Source organism: Heterocephalus glaber, unplaced genomic scaffold, assembly GCF_053883595.1.
Source record: "Heterocephalus glaber isolate CG9 unplaced genomic scaffold, H.glaber_assembly_v1.0 deba00001479, whole genome shotgun sequence".
NCBI lineage: Eukaryota > Metazoa > Chordata > Mammalia > Rodentia > Bathyergidae > Heterocephalus > Heterocephalus glaber.
Window position 1 is genome coordinate 10944286 of NW_028258316.1, and position 22663 is coordinate 10966948.

The following is a 22663-nucleotide window of genomic DNA, read 5'->3' on the forward strand; positions in this document are numbered from 1 at the left end:
TTTTACAGATGAAGAACATGAGGCACAGAAAGACTGAATAACTTGCCCAAGATCACACATGCGTGTGTATATATAGCAAGAGGTAGAGCCGAGAATTGAACCCCATTTGGTATTAGAAGCAAACTCCTAATCTGTTTTCTCTCTCCAGACCACCCTGCTGTCTCAGAGGCCACCTGGGCAGACACATACTCTACCCTCTTCCTCTGCAACACACACAGACACACACACAGACACACACACACACACACACACACACACACACACACACAGAGCCACCCAGCAGGCACCCAGACATTTTTGTGGCCAGGATGGCTACAACCTCCTTTGAAAAGCAGCCAGCTTTTGCCCTCCACCAAATAACTTTGCTTTATTTATAGTCTCCTGCTCAGAGCTTTTGAACTGGCTGCTCATTCCAGGGAAGATCTTGATAACAACTGTTCCTTGGAGAGGGTTCATAGGAAACAAGGTGAATAAACACCACAGAGCCCCTGCCTGTCTAGCAAAGTTTTGCTCCTGGGGGTGTTTATAAGTCAGAGTTGGTGTCTGGGTGCAAAAAGACTTTGAATTCAAAATGGTAGTTTGGACATTTTTCACTTTTTTTGTTGTTTGAATTTTTTAAAAAGTTCACTCTTTGCCTTCAACAACACTCAAGGCAAAGCCAAAAGAGAGAAATTATCTTTACCCAGGAGGTAACTCCAAAGGAAGGAGACTTTTCTATTTATCTTTTTGTTTTCTTTGCCCCCTGGCTAGCTGGGGGCCCTGTGATAAGTTACTGTTGTGACTAGGGGAGGGGGGCACATTCTATGAATTTATAAGAGCTAAAATGGCAGAAAGGATGAATAGCATTTCAGAGCAGAAAATAAGAAAAACAAACAAATACAACAACAACAACAACAAAAACCCAAAAAACAAAGAGAAGAAGCAGAAGAAGAAAGAAAAGCCTAGTATCATAGGTGACCCTTTGAGTTTATAATATCTTCTGAGTTGTGGTCAAAGGTTCTACCCTTAAGCATGACTACATCTGGCTTATACGTATGGAATTATTCAGACTGGATATTAATCTTGGCCTTACCAGTTGCTAGTTATGTCAGCTTGGGAATGTCCTTCAGCTTACTCTTTATAAAATAGGGAAATAAGCTCACAGGAGTATTGTGAGAATTGACACTAACCAAGCATGGGAAACAATGTCTGCTTCAGAGAGGCCAGGCACTTACCTTCAGTAAAAGTTAGCTAATGGTAGCTGTCTTAATTGCTTATTTTGTGATTCCTACAGGTCTACAGGGGATGAAATTGGGGTGTTCAGGAGATGGAGCCACAAGGGGGGTGGTGGTGGTGCAAAACACATTGGTGACCTTGGCTCTCAAATACAGTATCTTCATTTGCTTTGAGTTCATTTCTGTCAGGGGCTGTTCTGGTTAATGAAGCTTCTGTATTGGAGCCCCCAAAACGGGTGGTAAAGGAACCAGAGATCCTGAAGGTTATGACAGAGCTAAGCCATCTTATGGGTCCTATGAAGTCCCCAGGTGATTTTCCTGTGGGTATGTCGGATCTTCTTAGAGGAACGGGCCTTCCCTAAGGATGTGGGAAAGTGATGGTGTGATAGAGAAGCGGGTCTGTAAGAACCTTCCCGGAAGGCGTAATATTTTAAAAGGGAAACTCTGTATTTTCATGGAGACCTGAGTGACATGGCTATGCCAAAGTGAAAGGACTTCACAGCGTTAGAGTGGATGAAAGTTTCTTCGGGTAGCCCCGGGAGTCTCCATGCTAGAATCAGAGTTTCTTTAGGGGATTGTAGGTAGAGGTTTCTGTGGGAGATTAGCCGGGTCAAGTCAACAGGGGCCCTCAGCGGGAAGCCGAAGTCGTCCAGAGAGCTCCGGAAGATGTGCGAACAGACAGTTGGTTCCCGTCCCCCGCGGCCCCGCCTCCCGTAAGAGGACTACACTTCCCAGCATCCCTTGCGGGCGGCGGCGGCGCGGGCGGGAGGGGGAGGCCGGTGAGAGGTGGAGGGGGCGGCGCGCGCCGGGCACGCGCGCCGGCGACCATGGCGTTTGCCCGGCTGGTGGGAGTACATTAATCCCGGGAGGCGGCGGCGGCGGCGGCGAGGGAGCGAGCGAGCTACGAGCGGGCGGGCCCCAGCCTGAGGGAAGGGAGGAAGGGGCGGGGAGAGCGCCAGAGGGAGGCCGGTCGGCCGCGGGCGGGCGGGCAGCGCAACGCCGAGCGGGGCCCGCGGGCCCATGAGGAGGCCCGGGGACCATGGGCTCCAGGATCAAGTGAGTGAGGCCGGGCGGAGCCGGGCCGGGCGCGGGGCGACGAGGCCGGGCAAGGGCTGCAGGCCGCGGGCCGCGCGGGGGACTTGTTGCTGGGACCTGAGGGGCGCCCTGCGTGCCGGCGTCACGCGGGGAGGGGGACGGTTGTCATGGCGATGCAGGGAGGCGCAGGGTGGGATGGTGGGGCGCCAGGGGTCAGGTGTGCCATTCTCACCTGATGGCGGGAAGAGCTGAGGTTACGAGGTGGCCCCCTACGCAGGTTTACTGGGAGCCCTTGCAAATGGGAGGGGGAATGGGAAACCTCTGGAAGCAAGTCCCCAAATGGGTGTGTTTGGGGCGCCCCCCGAGAGTTGGCAGGTTCTGAGAGGGTGGATGCTAGCTGCCTGGAGGCCTGCTGGCCCCACAGAAGCGGTGTGAGGTTCTTAGATGGAGGGGGCCCTGGTGATCTATGGTCTGGATAGCCTGTGGAGGAAGGCCCTTCCTCCTCTCTCATTCCCCCTTATCTGTGAAAGTCCCCACACAGCAAGGGCCAAAGGCTAGAAGGAAGATGCCTCTGTTGTAACTGAGCACCTGATCTTAATAATCTGTAACCCAATCTAGCAAATTCCTTCATTCATTCACCTGGGGTCCCAGTGAGTGTTAGTTTTTCAGGGAAATTGTTGATACATCTAATTTCAGAATCCATTGAAATATTGGTGTCTTCTAAATGTAGAGGTTGACTTTGGAAAGTGCAACTTTCATGTGGTTCCATTTGGGTGTGTTGCCTTTGACTCTTATCTCCCCTCCCAGCCAAGTCCTCTTCTGGCCTCTCCCTCAGCCTCAGAACTTGAGATGTTTTATCTGTAATCACTAACAAATGTTCTCTTTTTCTCTATGACTAATGTAATTGTTTAAGGGTATTTAAAAACAAACTTGACAGCATAGGCTTTTTGTTAAAACAGCTTTCACAAGACACTTTAAACCCTCTTATAGGAAAGTCTATGGAATGTGTTTATTTCAGCATTTTAAGAATTGTACTAGGGAAGTTTGAAAGGGGAAGGGCCTCCAGGGTGAAACCTAGTAATTATTCAAACATTGCATCTCATGTCTACGTGAAGCTCATGACCCTTGCCCAGCCTACAGTCTCCTGAGTGGTTAGGCTTCTCATTTACCAACTGTGTCTAATATGTGCTGCCATAACTCTGAGACATTTCCTAAATGAAACAAGAAAAGTTTGCTTTTATGGAACATGGAAGTGTTAAATGAACATGCTGTTTATTTTTGTGGAAATGAGGGGAAAAAAAAGTTAGAAGCATGCTCCAAACGAGAGCTTGAAAGGCTGGGGAGGTTAAAAGAGGTAGTTTATGGGTGCCTTTATCCCAAGTATTGGGATTAAAAAGGCACTTCAACTATAGTTCTTGCTTCCAAGTAAGAGTTGTAAACTTGGATTTCAATAGCACTTAGAAACACTTTCCAAAAGCCATCTTAGAGTCGCAGAGTATGCATGAGGATGCTTACGTGTTATGGAAGAGTTCAGAAACTTGAATGACATGAATGTCAGAACCAGCATTAAATGCCCACAAACAAGTTCAGATGACTAGCTGTCAGGTCACTCTCTTATTCTTGAAAGTAGCAGGTTGACAAATACGTTTCTCAAGTGTGTTTTTTGGACCCCATCACTGTAATATCTGAGCACTTGGGCAAGGGAATTTACTAAGGCATGAAATTGTATTAACCGTGAAATTAGTATGAAGAATGGCTTTATTGATCTTAAAACTAGACTGCTCTGTGGTAAAAATTTTAGGCTTGGGAAATATATTAGCTTGTGGTGAGTCTTACAGTGAACATGAAAAGAGAAGTTAGGAAAAGTAGTGATTTATAGTGACTGTTGATTATGCAACTTCCTCCTGATGCTAGGAACGGGGATAGATAGTGGTGAGGAAACCATCTACTAAGCCAGCCTAATCTTTGGAAAAAACAGAGCTTTGGCTGCTACTGGCAATTCCTCCCTGCCAGGACAGAATAGACATTAGCTTAAGGTGTTCACCTGGCTGAAGTGGAAGTTAAGTGTGCAGGCTCTGGTAGGACAGTTGGGGGGTGGGGCACGCAGCAGTGGGGGCACTAAGCAGTAGGACACTGTGGCTGCCTGTGGTTTTTCTTTATCTCTGATGCTCATGTATCAGGAGAACAATGTGGAATCAGATCTGGGTTCAAATTCTAGCTCGTTTTCGGGCTAACTATAAAACTGCACAATGTGTCAGTCTGGGCTTTCTGAGGGCCAAAGGGGGTCACCTATATCCAGGTTGCAGGATCATTATGGGCAGTAAACAGTGTCAAGGTGAATGTTGGGCCCATATTAAAAACTCAGTAATTGTTAGGGTTTTTAAAATATCTTCTTATCAAAAGAGTAGGAACATCTGATATATTTCATGCTAGCATTGTCGGAGAAAGGTATGTTTAAGCAATGGAGAAAATTAATGGTCAAGGAACTAAGAGTGTTAATGTGCAGAGCAGGACGTCACATTATTAATAAATAAAAGTTGATTAAAAACAATACTGTGTGTAATTGTGAAGCTCATGTTTGTTACATGATCAGTGAGTGGTAAAGTGTGAGTTGCTAGGCACAGGTGGTGAGATTTAGTGCTTGGCCAGACTTTCAAGCCAAGGCAGGTTGAGCACATTCTCTATCAGGCACGATGGCAATGCTTAACATGAACCATTCCATCAAATCCTCACAACCCTCCAGTGTGCTATTTGTCAACCACCTTTCTCAAATGAGGGTAGGAGGCTGAGTTCGAGCCCGGTTCCAAAAAAAAAAAAAAAAAATGAGGGTAGGAGAGTCTGTAGGCTAGGATCAGATGCCATCCACAGGAAGCCTGCCTTGATGCCAGTTCTCCATTGCTACTTTGCTCTTCAGCAGCCTACCCCCAGCTTAGACTAGGTGCCTCCATCTACAGTTCTGTGGCCCCTTTGTGTTTATCGCTGCTATGGTGCCATATCTAGCTTCTTGTCTGTCGTACTAAGTTGGACACAAACTCATGGGAGCAGAGACAATGTTACCTGATTTCCCTGTGTCAAGATTCAATGACTGGCACATGGTGGTTTAGGAAGTGTTTATGAGATACATTTGAGAAACATAGGATCTGAATCCTACCTAAGATTAGGTTCTCTGATTTGAATATACACAGTGTTAAAAGAAGAATTTGCCATTTAAACCCTTGAGGAAGAAGAGTTTCTAACAAGTTTAAGCCAAATTGCCCTGGCCTAAGCAGAATGTCCTTACTTTCACCAAAGAGTGTTTAGTCTGTTTTTAATAAAGGAACATTGTCTTGGCTCAAATGAAACTCTAGTTGACCAAGAAAGGTCACCAGTATGCAGGTAGCATCCTGGAAGCCTCAACCTTAAGTCAGAGCAGACATTTATCTGAAATGGATGAAAGGAGCAGTGGTAACTGACAATTTTCGACAGGTATGTTTAAATCTTATTTAGTGTTTGAGTGATCCCAGTGGACCAGACTGTGGTTAATATGAAGCAATTTAACTGATAATGCAGACACACAGCAGGAAACTGCGTGGCAGTTTAATACTGCTTGTGGTGACATCTTAGAAATTGCTTCCAGGCACTAAGTACAGGAAGTGGGTTGTAAGTAATCGAAGGAAGTATTCTAAGTGAGTTTGAAGAGACCTGACATTTATATCCTCTAGAAAAGCAGAGTATAACATTTGAAGGTATGGGGACAGAGCAGGGCAACTGACTTGGCCTTGTGTTTATTCTGCATTAACGTGTATACCTGTCTTCTGTCCTTGTCAGACTGTGACCTCTTTGACATTGGTGCCCAAGAAACTTATCCATTTATTCATTCACCCTCCTTACTACAGAACTGTCAAGCACAGAGTAAGCACTTAATAAATATTAATCATTATTATCATAATTAGCAGTAGCACTGTGCCTGGCTGTGTTGTTTTAGGCACACAAAAATGAAAAGGTTTTTCTTTGCTTTAACACTTTCTAAAGTTGTAGACATAAACGTAAAACCAAAACACCCCCTCCCCAGGCTTCTTAAGCCCTACCAAAACCCTAAGTACAATATAATAAAGTAATTGCTGTGGTAGCTCTGCGGCCAGTCATGAATAGGGAATGAAGTTTAGGAGCGATTGTCTGCCCTGGGGGTCAGGAAAGGAGGTCTTCTTCAAGGAGATAATGTTTAAGCTGAGAGGTAAGTGAGGGTGTGAAAGGTTTAAGGGTGGTGGCAAAGGTAGCCTTAGTGGTGGTAAGAGGGAGTGGCAATTTTACGGAAATAAAAATACTGCCATTTATTAGCACTTACATGCCAGGAATTGTGTTTGACATCAGGATCTCTAATGACAAATAATACATTTTGTCCCTTCTCTCATGGAGTGTTTAGAGTCTGGTGGACCTGACAGTAAGTAAACTGAGTCAGTTCCCATAAAGCTGCATGGATGTATTATAAAGGAAAGATGCTGAGAGAGGATGATGGATGATGGGAGTGGCTGTTCTGTTTTGGAGAGGTAAGGATGGCCTCATCGTGGAGATGACATTTGAACTAAGATTTAAGGGATGAAGAGGCATTAGTCATGTCAAGAGACTGGGCAAGACTTTTTAATCAAGGCAGCGGTAGAGCATATCCAAAGGCCTGGAGGCAAAGGAACCCTGGACCACATTTCAGGATCTGATAGAAGCCTTGAGTAGTGAGTCAAAGCTGCAAAGAGGTGTGAGTGAGGTGAGAGAGAGAAAGAGGGAGGGAGAGAGAGCTTGAGCAGGGGCTTGTAGGTCATGGTAATTGAAACTGCCTTAGTGAGATGTAGTTCACATACTATAAAATGTACTCTTTTAAAGTAAATGGTTTTCAGTATATTCACAGAAGTGTGACTGACCATCACTATCAAATTCCAGAGCATTTTCTTTACCCCAGTAATAAACCTCGTAGCCCCAAACCCTCCTCTAACACTACTTCACTTGCTGTAGATTTGCCTGTTCTGGGCATTTCATATAAGTGGAATGATATGTAACCCATAATGGTTTCAAGGTTTCTCCATATTTCAGACTGTATGTTATTTTTTTTTTGAGACAAGGTCTTGTTACTTAGTTCAGGCTGGCCTTGAACTCTATATAGCCCAGGTTGGCCTTGAACTCAGTGATCCTCCTGCCTCAGCCTCCCATGCACTGGGATAACAGGCATGCACCACTGTGCCCAGCTTATGACTTTTTATTGCTGAGAAATATTCCATTGGATGGAGATACCACATTTTACTTATCCATTCATCTGTTATTAGGTGTTTAGGTTTTCACTTTTTCACTATTAGGAATAATGTTGCTGTTAACATTTTTTTTTGGTACCGGGAATCAAACTCAGGACCTTGTGGTTGTGAGGCAGGGAGAGGAACCACTGAGCTAAATCCCCGGCCCTGCTGTTAACATTTTTGTGTGGATACATTTTAATTTGGGGGGGTTATATACCTAAGAATGGAATTGCTGGATCATTTGGTAACTCCGAAAACATTTTGAGGAACCATTAAAATTGTTTTCCAAAGCAGCTGTACCAGAAATGACATTTCATTATGGCTTTCATTTGCCCCAAAGGAGTTGTGTAGGAGACATAAAATCAGAATAGACAGTAATAGACTTCTCAGAAGGGGTTGGAACTTGAACTGAAAGAAAAGAGAGACTTGGAGAAGGGAGGAGGGAGTCCCAAAGAAAGAGTAGTGGGAGTTGTGTGGTTTGAAAGTGAAGATAAACCCATTTCATGTTTTCAAGTACAGAGTCACAGCCTTGGCTTCTTAACATAGCTCTGTTCCAATTCTTTTTGTTTGTTTTTGAGACTTCTTTTGAAAGGATTCCATTTTCAATATGTGGGGGAGATTTGTTGGTTCTTGTAGCCTCTTGTATAGCAAAAATGACCCATATCTGTGCTTTGTGATGAAATTAGAAGTTGAAATGTGACTTCCTCTGCAGGCTTTCTCCTTCTGGTTTCTCTTCCCTTTCCAGCACAGTGCTCCCCTCCTAATTCTATAGGAGAACGTAAAAAGATTTAGGGTGGTAGAAAAAGTCTCCTCAGAGACCACATTCTCCATTATTAGTGCCCAGAGTCATCCACTTAAAGTTGCATGCTACTCCATCATTCTACTCTTAGTCTCTGTAGTCAGTTTGGAGAGGGTTATAGGGAAGATAGGAAGCTTGACACTGGGAATGTAAAATCTTGAATATCGAACTAGGGAAATGTTGCGTTTAGAATTAAATCTCTGTGTGAAGTCCTGGTTTTTGAAATGCTGTTTGGAATTGCAAAGGTTCAGTCTCTTTCCTGGCTGTAGGGGGAATTAATCTCTGGGTTTGCAACAGTCTTTTTGCTTAAAAGGACCTAACTGGGACATGGGAAGATAAAGATGAAAAATAAGCAAAGGAGAACAAAACAAAGTTGTTTTCCTCTCCTTTTATTGGGATCTATGTCCATTCTTTCCAAGTACAGTTATGCATTGCCTAATGACATTTTGGTCAACAATGGGCCAGTGTGTGACTTTAGTTCCATAAAGTTGTATTGCCTGGTGATGTGGTGACCTCAGTTTGTCTAAGTAAACTCTGTGATGCTCATATGATAAAGTAACCCTCTCAGGATGTGTCTCCATTGTTAGGTGATGCATGACCATATTTAGGAGTTAAGAAGGACCAAGATAAAGGAAGTAATAAAAGATATGTTCAAAATATATATGTCCCTATTGAAAAGGCAGACAACATTCCAAGAGTTTGTAAATTGGTTATGGGATTTAGAATGTGCTTTTCTTTTAGAGATACTGTTAAGTACAAATCAGCAGTTGTCAAGAGCAACAACAGTCCAGGCAAAGGGAACTCTGCATGAAGTCATAGGTAGATTAAAAAGTATAACTGAAATGCAGGCTATATGGACTCAGAATACAGGAGATGAATTTGAAAAAAAATAGGTTTGTGCCATTGGGACATGCTGGATTGAAGGGTTGGGTTAAGGATGTGATACAGTTAGATATGAGTTTTTGGGTAGATTACCCTAGCAGCAGTAGTTTAGACCATTGATATACCTGATTTGTGCAAGATGATCTATTGGAGTGGGAAATATATTAGATCTTACATTTATTTTTAAATCAACCTTCAAATTGTTTTCTAATATATATGTATGATAAAACATTGTTATAATTTATAAAGACATAGATTAGATATATGCTCTTTTTTTTCCCTGATAAGGAGTATATGGGGGAAAAGGCTCTGAGATTATGGAACTATGTAATAGTTTATACTGCAGAAGATTAAGGCTCAGAGTAAGATTTTTGGCAGTGGAAAGAAAAAGGATGCATTTTTTTTTTTTGGTACTGGGGATTGAACTCAGGACCTTGTGCTTGGGAGGTAGGTGCGGTGCCACTGAGCTAAATCCCTGGACAGGGATGCATTTAAGATAGATTTAGATAGAATTAACAAGACTTAGTGACAAGTTACATGCAAGAGGCAAGAGGAATAAAAGATGGCCTGCTAGCGTTAGCGAAGTTATAAATGTGGTATTTGTGAGGTGAGAACTGGTTATACAGTGCTTTTGCTTTTCTGAAAACAAGAAGTTATAATTGGGAGAAGTCATTTTGGTCTACAATGAGGAAGGAAGGAATCTTTAAGGGATCAGTAGTGAATGTGTGTGCGTTTGTCAGATGAGTAAGACTTCAGGAGGGGTACTGAAGGGAATCTGTCCATGGTAGCTTTAGAGAGAGAGAAACAAACAACTTTTGAACTCACTTCAGCCATAGGAGAGGTTTTGGGAGTGTTGCATTGATCTTGGCTAGGCTGTATGAATAAATGGAAGGAAGGAAACAAATCAAGAAAAGATGCTGTTGGACTTCAAGGCAGTTCTTGTACTCCATGGAGGGAGAGGAGATTGCATGGGGGATACTGGTGTCCAACTTTGAGTCCCCAGAACCACCTACAATTTCCCTTCTGAGTTCTAAATTTCTGAGCCTCTGGTTTTTATGGTTTGTTTTTATCTTTTCTTTCTTTTTTTTTTTGGTACTGGGGATCGAACTTGGGACCTTGCACTTGCGAGACAGGCGGTGGAACCACTGAGCTAAATCCCCAGTCCGGTTTTTTGTTTTTCTTAATAAGAGGAAGCCAATAAATTCACCTGTAGAGTTGTGAGGATTAAAAGAGATCTACCTACCCTCAGCAGACCTGTGACCATTTAATATAAATGGAAGCTAACCTTGAAGTTTAAAAAAAGTAAAAGGAAAATAAATGTGTTTTTTTCTGAAGTGTTTTTTTTTTTCTTTTACTATAAAGTATTTGCTTCCTTTGGGGAGGATATTAGGATGATGTATAGTATGTTCTATTTATTTGAAGGATTGAGATCCTGATATGTGAAACAGTATTCTTCTAGCTGGTTGGGGAGAGAGGAAGCCTATAGTCTCGTAAGAGAGATAAACTTGGACATAATTAGAAGTGCAGTATTTGCAGGTGTGGTGGCACACATGCATGCCTGTAATCTCAGCCACTCAGAGGGCTGAGGTAGGATTGGAAGTTCATGCCTAGCCAGTGCAGCTTACTGAGACCTCTATCTCAAAAACAAAAGGTGGGGGCTACAAGTGCAGGTCAATTGTGTAGCACTTGCACACGTCCCTAATTCAATACCCCCTTGTAATTCTGTGACATTAGGAACACTTTATGCCCTCTCTTGCATAAATATTGGAAATTTTTATTCATTTATATAAAAGGTGTATACCAATAATTTATTTCTGTCTAGTGGGTGCCACTGTGGACTCTTTTTAACATAATTTTTCATTTTTTCTGTGGTGGTTAGCATAATTTTTAACTATTTTATCATGAAAAATTTTAAACATCTATAAAGGTAGAATAATATAATCAGCCCCCTAGTGCATATCACCCAGTTTTAATACTTAATATCTGGCTTACGTAATTTCATCTATAGGTAACTGATTGTGCTTCATCTTACTTTCCAGTTTGGTATTATTTTGAAGCAAATCCTAGATGCCGCACCTCATTCTTCCATATGGCTCTCTAAAAGATATTCTTTTAAAAAATACACATCAGGGCCGGAGATTTAGCTCAGTGGTTCTGGCGCCTGCCTCAAAAGTGCAAGGTCCTGAGTTTGATCCCTGGTACCAAAAAAAAATACACATCAATGTCACACCTAAAAAATTAACAAAAGGGCCGGGGATTTAGCTTAGTTGTTCCAGCGCCTGCCTCGCAAGCGCAAGGTCCCGAGTTCAATCCCCGGTACCAAAAAAAACCCAAAAAAAAACAAAAACAAAAATTCCTTCATTTTATTAAATATCCAGTGTTTAAAAATTTTTAGTTTTGTCAAATTTTTTAAAAACAAAGGTTTATTTGAATCAGCATAGGTTATACATTGCAGGTGTTTGATATATATCTCATAAATCTTTGTACCCTGCCCCTATGCAATTTATTTATTTATTTTTGGTACTGGGGATCAAACTCGGGACCTTGCACTTGTGAGGCAGGCAGTAGCATTACTGAGCTAAATCCCCGGCCTTGCAATTTATATTTTAAAGAAATGGGTCATTGGTCCTATATAGTTTTCATTGCATCCTCATGGTTTATTTAATGTGTTTTTGTATTCTTTTCACTTTCTATAAATTGGTGAATAGATTTAGTGACTTGATCAGATTAAAGTTCATTTTCTTAGCAAGAATACTTAAATGGAAATGAATACTTCAGTCAGGAGGCACATGATGTCATTATTTCTCGTTACTCAGTTTTATTAGAGGTGGTAAAATGGTGATATTTCTTGTCTGTCATTTTTCATTTTAGCTTGGATAATTGTATAAAGAAATCCTTTACCATATTAACTATTACTTGATTACCCTGAGGTGTAGTTCATATAGGAAAATCGGGATAAAGGCTTGATTTCCGTTATTTTTCAAGTGGTATCTTAGTACTTTGCAAAGGTGTATAATTAATGTTTTTGGAAGGTATGTCACTCTAACTGCATACATTTGATCTTTGCTGTTTTTCAGTCTACTATAGATATTATCCCTACTGATGTTTAATTTGTCCTATCTTTGTATAGTGAGAACTAGGTACACTTCTAAGTCCTTCTGGAAGGATCCCAGTAGTTTATTTCTTTTTTTTTCTTTGGTACTGGGGATCAAATTCAGAACCTTGCACTTGTAAGGCAGGTGTGGTGCCACTGAGCTAAATCCCTGGGACCCCAGTAGTTTCGTTTCGTTTCTTTTGCTACCAGGGATCGAACTTGGGACCTTGCGCTTTCGAGGCAGGCGGCGGAACCACTGAGCTAAACGCCCCCCCACCCCCAAGTAGTTTCTTAATAGCTTCCTCATCTTTTGGTATCACAAGATGTTCCAGAGTCATTTTCTGTTTCCTATTCCAGACCTGTATTGCACTATTTCTTTTAGGAGTCTGGGTTCCTTTTGATGGGAAATATGAGTGATCACAGCTTAGGGAGTTTTAAGATTTTTTTTTTTGGTACTGGGGATCGAACTCAGGTCCTTGTGCTTGTGCAGTTTTAAGATTTTTTTATTTAGTGGTGGGGGAGATATTTGTTACTGGGAATTATATCTGGGCTTCTCCTGGGGTCAGAATTGGGGAGGTATTGCACACACGTGTGTATTTAAACAACCTGTTATGTTCATATTGATATTTCTAATTCCAGATTACAGCAGTTTCATTTAACTTCATTACCTTTACATGTGAATCTCCCATATCTATAAAAAAAGTCTTGATTTCCAAAAATACTGATATAATTACCGTAGCTTTATCCCACAATGCCCAGGGTGTTCATAGCAGTATAAACATTACCATCAATGACATGATTACTGAACAGTTACTACATTTTTAATTTGGCAGTTCTTGTTGTGAGGGTATATCTCATCAGGAATGTATAATCAGATTACTATTCAAGAACTACTAGAAAGAGTTTCTCTGTGGTTGTGACATCAACTCAGTACACACCATACACTTAAGTTCTTAAATTTGTATCTTTTTTTTGTTTGTTTTGTTTGTTTTTGTTTTTGGTACCAGGGGTCAAACTCAGGACCTTGCACTTGCGAGGCAGGTGGTGGAACCACTGAGCTAAAATCCCCGGCCCTTATTTTCATTTATTTATTTTTTGGTACTGGGGATCGAACTAAGAACCTTGCGGTTGCAAGGCAGGCTTTGGCACTACTTAGCTAAATCCCCGGCCCAAATTTGTTTCTTTTAATATTTTGGGGTTACTTTTTAAAAGTAATTGATTTTGTTCTGTAATTACATAAAATATTTATACTGTTCCAAAGCCAAATATACAAAACAGGTGTATTCATAAAAGTCTGGGGGGGGGCGACGGGGTGGCAGGGTGGGGAGTTAACTCAGTGGTTCAGGCGCCTGCCTCGCAAGCACAAGGCTCCGAGTTTGATCCCCAGTACCAAAAAAAAAAAAAAGTCTAGGGCCGGTGATTTAGCTCAGTGGTTCCGCCTCCTGCCTCCCAAGCGCAAGGTCCTGAGCTTGATCCCGGGCACTCCAAAAAAACAATAAATAAAAGTTTAACTTTTTTTTCTCCTGGTACTGGAATTGAACCCAGGGTCTTTGCAATGAGCTACATCTCTATGCATCCCTGCCGCCTCCCCCTCTCCCATTTATTTTTTACATTTTTGAGACAAGATCTCACTAAGTTGCCCAGGTTGGGCTCAAACTTTGGGTCCTCCTGCCTCAGCCTCCCAGAGAGTTGGGAATACAGACATGTGCCACCACACCTAGTTAAAATCTAACTTGTGTTCCTGCCTACCATTCTATCCTTTCCCTCCTCTGAGGGGAACTAGTTTGTTTTTAGATTTTCGCTTGCCCTTCTACTAAAAGCAACAGAAAGGCTAATACATAGGTATATTCATACTGCCTCTGTAATCTTCATATTGTCAGGCCTGCATTCTTTTTTTTTTTTTTTTATGGTAGCATTCTTTGTGTGCTTTTTTCCTCCCTTGACTTTTCTCATTTTATAGTAAATCCTGTAAAGAAATCACTTTTTAGCATATGTAGAAATCATCTTCATTTTTCTGTAGGACAAATTAGTTCTCCTTTGAATAAGTAGACTATACTTTATTCAACCACTCTTGTATTAATGGACATTTAGGTTGCTTCCAGTCTTATTATTACAAATTATTATTACAATAATAGTCTTGTGTACCCATCCTAAGGAAAAAGTTGAGGGTTTTTGATACAGGAAAAGTTATTAAAAAGTTAATTGTAAAAATAGCCAGTGTCAAAGTTCTAAAAGCAGGACTCATTTTGTGCAGTGAACATAAGGAAAGACTACTGTATAGTGTTTTGTTTTGTTCTTTTCTTTTAAATGAAAATCTTTGCTTAAGGGTTGCATACTTTTATTGGAGTAAATCTGAGTGATCCTACTCTTTTGGAGTAAAACTAGGGCTTACTGGTTTCCAATTGTATTTAGCTTCTGGTTGGAATTTGAAAAAAATGAAAACCTAAATAAAATAGGTGAAAGTTCCCTGACTACTCAGGTGAATGCACACACACACACACACAAAATAGTCTTGTGTATGTGCTTTTTTGTACTTTTACTATTATACCAATGGTAAGATTCTAGCAGTCCTAAGGATTGTTGGATCAAAGGGCCAGTTTATGTGAATTTTGCCACATACTGTCAAATTCTCCTCCATTGGGATGGTGTCAATTCATATTCTCACATGAGAGATTGTTGCCTCATAGCTTCATCAAAAATGTGTTTGTTAGGGGCTGTAGCTCAATGGTGCAGCGCCTGCCTGGCAAGCGCAAGTTCCTGGGTTCAATTTCTGGCACCAAAAAAAAAAAAGTTTGTTAAATTTTAAAAAATGATTTTAATTAAAGTTATGAAGATGCGTGGTAACAAATCGAATAATTTATAAGAACTCGTGATGAATAGCAATAATCCTCTACCCTGCTCTTCCCCAGTCCCACTCTTTGGAGACAAACTCTGTTAATTGATCTTATTTTTATTTCCCCTAGTGATTCACCCATAACCCTAGATAACTCTCTCTGTGTTAGTTTATTTTACATGTTATCTGTTGATTACCTGAAATGAAATTGTGTATCTTTTTTTTTTTTTTTTTTTTTGAGACAAGGTCTTGCAGTGTAGTTCAGACCTCAAACTCATAGCAGTCCTTCTGCCTCAGCCTCACAAGTGCTGGGATTACAGGCATGCGCCGCCATGCTTAGCTGAAATTGTGTGTCTTTTATAGTACTTCTGTCATCTCTTTGTCCAGTGGTGTCTCCCTCCTGCCTCCTCCTTGGAATCAAACCTGGGGCCTTGGACATCCTAGGCAACCATTAAACTATATCCCTAGTCCTTGGCTATTGTTTTATATGTTTGTATTATTTTAATTCTTGTAATGATTGTTCGCCAACTTAAACCTTTTTATTGTTCTGTTAGCTTTCAACAGGGTCTCTTGACTGGACACTTTTTAAGGGGAGTGTATTACCCTAGCTATCTCCTTTACCTTCTCTAAGCTACACTTTCATGTGGTCGTTTACATTTTGATCCATGACCACAACCAAGTCTTTCATGATTTATCCTTAGGTTAACTCTAACAATAGGATATTATTATGAATATATAAATATAGGTATTTAATTCCACTAGGCCAGATTGGATGCTAGAATAAAACTTTCTTCCCATTTGAAGAAAATTCTGAATTAACATTACAGCCCTATGAACTTTTTTCTTACAATCCATCCAGCATTTAAAATTTGACTTTTTATATCTGGATTTTTAAAAAATTGCATTTATTTGTGCAAAATAACAAAGGTGGACACCAACCTTGTGTAAAAACAGCCTAAGGGGTCATACAGGTAATTCTCTCCTCATGTTGGGAGATAGAGACCTCTGCTTTGCACCCATAGTAGGATCCTGGACACCTTTTGGAGCTTGAGCTGGGGCCTGGGCCTTGGGAACTTAGGTTGTACCTCTTAAAAGATATGTTCGTGATCAGGCACTGTCAGTGCCACTTCTGTGCTATTTAGGAACTGGTTATATATTTTTTTGGTACCGGGGATTAAACTTGGGTCCTTGCGCTTGCGCAGCAGGCAGCGAAACCACTGAGCTAAATCTCCGGCCCGGAACTGATTATATTTGATGTGGTTCTTGGACTTGGCCACATCTGCAAAGCTTCCTACAGTGCAGAAAGCGTTTGAGACTGGAAAAGAAAGAATCATACCTGGATTTGATTATATCCTTAATTTTTTCCAAACTTGAAGTCATACTTGCTGGGGTTTTTTTGTTTTTTTGTTTTTTTGTTTTTTTGTTTTTTTGGTACCGGGGATCAAACTCGGGTGTTGCCCCTTGCGAGGCAGGCGGCGAAACCACTGAGCTAAATCCACGGCCAGTACTTGCTGTTTTATCCAAACCCTTCCCCGGCATGGTTCCTTTCCACCTTCTTGTTCCCCTCTATAAAATCAGCTGTATAATAATCGTAGAATATCCCTTCACCACTGATTTCATTGTTTCCTTCTCCCTGGGTTATCGTTTTGTTTTAATTTGTTTGCTGAAACATGTATTCAAGTTCTCATGGGAGACAACCACAACAGTGGACTTCCAGAAATGGTGCCTAAAAAGTAAACTTTGGGTTCATGAACATGACTTAAAACTGTCTCCTTTTTCAACCTTGATTGATGGATTGTATGGGCATAGAGTGTTAGCTTGACATTTCCCATTGAACTAGGAAGATACTTTTCTCCTGTCTTTAACTAGCTTCCTCTGACACTGTTCTGGAGGGTTACACTCTGCCCTCATATTGCCAGGTTGGGGTTTTATGTCCAGGTTTCCTCTGCCTTTGTTGATATCCAAGGTGGTGGATTCCCTTTGGTAAAGGATGGGGTGGGAGTTCTGGCTCCAGATAGGCCTTCACAGATACCTTCTTGGCTGGGTGGGGTAATGCATTCTTACTGTTCCCACCATGGCCTCACCTGACACCATAGGGTGGAGGGGAGTGGTCTCTGAGGTGATGAAATCCCTCCCTCTGCAGGAGACCTCCTTGACACCGTACCAGTACAGATGGGAAGGGGATCCCAGTAACTGCCAGGGAAGGATGGAAGTCTAAGCTTCCCAGAGTCTCCTTTCAAGCCATGTGGGGGAGGAGTGTCCTCATTACTGCCAGGTGGGGTTGATGAAAGTCCAGCTTCTGCTCTGCTTTGTAACACCATCCTGCCAGGGGTGGGATAGTTAGGGTGCCTGACGGTGGGCTGGAAATCTAGGCTCCCTGCTTGTTCTTTTGGGTTTTTCTGTGGTGTTTACTGGTTACATTTCAAGTTTTCTGCCTTGTTGGCTGGCTTCTTCCTGGTCTTTGTCGAAAGCAGCCTTTTGTTGTAACGTTTTTTGGGTCTGAGTCACTTGGTGTTTTCAAGTTGCCAACTCTTTAGCTCCAACTTTGCCATTATATATTTTTCAAACTTGCGTTTTTATAGTTTTATTTGCTTATATATAGCAACATGCAGAGAGTTAATTAATTAAGCAGTACTGGGGGTTGAACCCAGGACTTTCACACTCAGCTACCTCCCCAGTCATTAAAAAAATTTTTAAAAAAGTTTTAAGATCTCACCAAATTACTAAAGTTGCCCAGGCTGGGCTTGAACTTGTGATCCTCCTATCCCTCTGTATCAGCATTTACTAGAGAAACAGAAAAAACACATAATCTACCATAGCCTCCCAGAGTGCCGGGGTTACAGGGATGCCACAACCCTGGTTTATGATGGTGATAATTTTCCAGAATGGTGTGCCAGTTTATGTCCCATCAGCTATACATGACGGCTCCACGTTCAGTCTTTCTTTTTAGACATACCACTGTTACTGGGATGTATTGGTAGCTTACTGTGGTTTTAATCTGCCTTTCTGTGATGAATAATGATGTTAAAGACCTTGCATGTTGGCCATTTGGATAGCTCTTTTGTGAAGTGCTGTTCAAGTCTTTCACCACATTTAACTGTGTTGTCCCTTTTTTTTTTGTACCAGGGATTGAACTCAGGACTTTGCACTTGCCAGATGGGTGTGTGTTGTCCCCTTTTAACTATTTGGCAGACATCTTTTATGTAACCAAATATGAGTACTTTTTTCAGACATTTATTACAAACTCTTATCCCTGTGTATCTTGCCTCTAATGGTGACTTTTGATTAACAGAAGTTCTTAAGTTTAATTTGTCAATCTTTGCTTTGGTTTCTTTTTTTGTATGTGTACTGTTTAATAAATCATTGCCTAAACTAAGGTCATGAATGTACTTTGTTTTCTTTTAGACATCTTGTTTTATATTTTAAATTTCTGTGATGTGAATATCCTTTCCCTGCTCAGTTGCAATGACATCTTTTTTTTTTTTTTTAGTTAGGGGCGTGTGTGTGTGTGTGTGTGTGTGTGTGTGTGTGTGTGTGTGAGAGAGTGTGTGTATCCGTCTCTGGACTTTATTCTTGCCATTGCACTAATACCACATTATCTTAATCACTAAACCTTAAATCAGTCTATTAGTTCCTTGTAAGCTCTTCGGTTTTAATGTTTTTCAGATTGTTTGGACTGTTAGAATCAGCTTGTGAATTTCCATAGTTTTGATTGGAATTGCATTATATCTCAAGGGTAGAATGTAGAGAATTGATATTAACAATATTGAGTCTCCTAGTCTATTAAGATGACACCTCTCTCCTTAATATATCTTCTTTAATTTTTTTCAGTAGTATTTTGTAGTTTTTAATGTGTAATTCAGAACATTTTTTTGTTAGTTTTATTCATAGGTATTTGTTTTTTATCATATTTTAAATGATGTTTCTTTAAAAATTTTATTTTCTAATTGTTATGAATATGTAGAAATGTAGTAGTTGTTTATATGTTGACCTTGTATCCTATAACTTGATGTTTATAGATTCTTTTGTATTCTTTATGTACACATTGGTTTATTCTGCGAATAGTAACAATTTTATTCCTGGTTTCTGATTGTTATCTTTTATTTCTTGCCTCAGTTTCTCTGGTAAGACATTTGTTATGATGATAAATTTGTACAGTAAGCACAGACATAATGGTTCTATATCTGAATTCGGGGGAAAGTGCTAAGCTTAAGTTGCTGTAAGCTTTATTAGATGCCCTTGATCAAGTTGAAAAGTTCCTGTCAATTCCTGTGTTGAATTTTATCAAATTCTTTTTCTGCACCTCTTGAGATGGTTATATCATTTTCATTTTTTCCCCTGTAAATGTAATGAGTTTTAGTTTTCAGATACTAAACCAACCTTGCATTCCTATGATAAACCCATGTGGTCATGTTATTTTTTTGAATATTGCTATATAATTTACTAATACTTGTTTACCTTATGTTTGAACTTCTATATGGAGGAGATTTTGGCTCTAATTTTCTTTCTTGTAATGTCCATATCAGATTTTGGTATCAAGGTCATGCTGGGCTCTTTTTTTAAAAAAGCTCATCTTTGTTTTATTGTTTTCCTCTTTCATCTCCCCTGTAGCTTTCTATTCCTGTGTGGAGGCCGTGTTATTTCTGTTCTTTTTAAGCATACCAGTTTTTAAAACCACATTTCTTAATCTTTTTTCAAAGATACAAAGAGATGATATTCCTTCTTCTCGTGTGAGTTAAATGACGCTTATTCAAATGCCCTTGAACAAGTAGAATTCTTTGTGGATTTTGTTTGCCATGGGTGGATTAATGGGCACTGTTCTTTGAGCCTGTGGGTGATGGTCACAATCCCTTCTCAGATCTATAGCTAAAGAACTAGTTTGTGTTTATTTCCAGTTGAAGTCCTAGTGACTAGCAAGTGTTTTCACTAATAAGGTAAAATTTCATTTTCTCACTGCTTAATATGGTCATATTTAGTTCAAAAAACAACAAAAAGTAGAAACTAAAATTTCTAGAGTGTTTTCCAGTAGAGTTGTTCTTATCTCTAGCTATATTCTGTGTATAGTTATTATAACTGATATAACATCCCCCCCCTGCCCCCTACTGTACTGAGTAAAACCAGCGCCTTCCCACTGAGCTACATCCTCAGCCCTTTTTTTTTTTTTTTTTGAGATGAGGTATTGCTAAGTTGTTAAGTTGACCAGACTGGGCTTCAACTTGTTATCTTCCTTCCTCAGCCTCTCAGAGGGATTGTAGGTGTGTACCATCAGGCCTGGCTCCCAATATAACTGTGTAACTTTAAAAATAATTCAAGCTGTATGTGGTGACACATGTCTGTAATCCCAGCACTCTAGGATCCTGAGGTAGGAGGATCACAAGTTCTAATCCAGCCTGGGAAATTTAGTGGCTTAATGAGAACCTAACTCAAACACACAAGGAGGGGTGCTGAGTATGTAGCTTAGTGTGAAGGCCCTGGATTCAGTCCCCAGTACTCATTCATGTATGATCCATGAGTATAATAAGCAGGACTGAGGGCAAAATGACTAAAGGTGGAAGATGAATTAATATGCTGTAATAAAATAGAGGTAATGGGAGCTAATATTTGGATATTTTCTTTTGCTTTGCATGATACTGCCTTTATTTTAAGAATTCTGGTGTGTGAGAATTGTCACGAAGTAGTATCAGAAGATTAAAAGGTTTTTACAACTAGATAAATGATCACTCCAAATTTGTAGCCTTGATGACTGAGAGAACATGTCAGAGCTAAGATTAAAAATAAGGAAATTAAAGGCCAGGGATTTAGCTCAGTGGTGCCACTGCCTGCCTCACAAGCTCAAGGTCCCAAGTTCAATCCCCAGTTCCAAAAAAGAAAAAAAGAAAAAGGAAATTAAGATTTTTCTGGGGAAAAAAACAATTGGTTTGATTTGGATTATATTAAGTGTGAAGTTACTGTCCATGGGGAGCTTTCAGGACCAGTTGAAATTTGGACCTGAAGCTCATGGAAGAGATATAAAGATACAGTTGGGGGATTATTTCCAAAATAGTGTGTAGTGAGAACTAAACAAAATTTACTCGTTGTTAGTTGCAGGGTAAAGGGCAGAAGGAAGGGTAGGATCAGTTGGACGTAGGGGACAGGTCACATCTTTTTTTTTTGGTACTGGGGGTTGAACTCGGTTGCTTGTGCTTTGGAGGCAGGCAGTGGAACCACACATCTTAATACAAATATTTTGTTTTAACTCATGCATTGGTCTCTTTCATTACTGTCCTCTTGGTCCAGGTCACTGTCCTCTCCTACCTTTTTGGCCAGACTTCCTCCTGACTGGGCTCTATCATTCTCGTCTCTCTCCAGTTTAGTCTTGGCATAGTATCCAGGATGAGCCTTTGAGAGGGCAAATTGTATCATGTCAGTTTACTGCTTAACATTCTTCAGTTGCTTCCCAAGCTTTCCAGGTTAAACTCCGTATCCATAACATGACACAGCAGGTCATTCATTCATTCATTTACTTACTTGGTGCTGGGATTGACCCAAAGGCTTGTACATACTAAGCATGAACTCTGCCACTTAGCTCTTAGGCCCTTTTGAGACCTCCACTGTACTCTGCCTGTTAATATAAAAATAATGACTAACATATATTGCACTCTTTGGAATATCAGTATTTATTTTAAGAACTTCACATTTATTATCATTAAAGATTCCCACTTACTTTTTCAGTATATCCTCATTAACAACTCTATGGTGAAGGTACTGTTAGGTCTCCATTTTACAGATGAGAAAGACACAGGTTCCCAAGGTGTCCAAGGTTATGGAGCTAACAAGTGGAGAGCTCATAACTTTATAGGTATTATATTATTTAATCCTCACCATAATCCTATGAGGTAAGAATTGTAATTAGTGCCTCTTACAAAGAAAGTGACTAAAGTCAGAGATGTTAGGTTGTTTAACCAGGGGCACACAGGTCGTCTATGGGGGAATCTGGAGTTGAAGCATGGTCTGAGTGTGGTCTCCTCAATGCTAGTCTGACCTTAGCCTCATTAGTAACACCCCTCAGCTCCCATCTCTGAGCACCCCACTCTTGGTTGACTTTTCATTTTTTAGGGTTCATCTTAAATAGAACCGTAGCTGAGAAATGTTTTCTGAGCATCCCCTGACCCTTCCTGATGTACTTGGAGGCACTGTGCCCGTCAGACCTGGTTGTTACCGTTCTTTGATTTTCTTTCTCATAGTGTGTGGGTTTCATAAAGTGAGGTATTGTGTGAGTCTCACTGCTAAACCTTGAGTGACTTGCATATGTGGCACATAGTAGGAACTCAGTAGGTACTGAATAACTAAATGTTTAACTCAGTGAAGAAGTTTGATGTTGACTGGCTTTCATTCTTAAGAGACTATGATCAGCAATCAAATTTAACTTCTATTTATGTTTGTTTTGGTATTAAATAACAATACAAAAATCGTGGCTTTAGCAATTCTTTTTGGGATTATAAATATTTATATTTCTGTTGTTTTTCTTAGGCTGATGTTATGCTCTATTGGTGGAGTAAATACTGATAA

At 40.5% G+C, this 22663-nt stretch overlaps 1 protein-coding gene across 4 annotated transcripts in view; it reads left to right on the forward strand.

The window, feature by feature from the left end:
* The first annotated feature begins 2012 nt into the window (after positions 1–2012).
* Dennd1a (DENN domain containing 1A) overlaps positions 2013–22663 on the forward strand; it is a 518837-nt gene continuing 498186 nt past the window's right edge. Inside the window, exon 1 of one of the 4 annotated variants that reach the window (XM_087182787.1) lies at positions 2013–2270. In XM_087182787.1, the coding sequence (XP_087038913.1) occupies positions 2235–2270 (36 nt within the window). In that variant the 5' untranslated portion in view covers positions 2013–2234. The remainder of the gene's footprint in view (positions 2271–22663) is intronic. The other 3 variants (XM_087182786.1, XM_013073588.3, XM_087182790.1) reach the window with 3 other exon arrangements.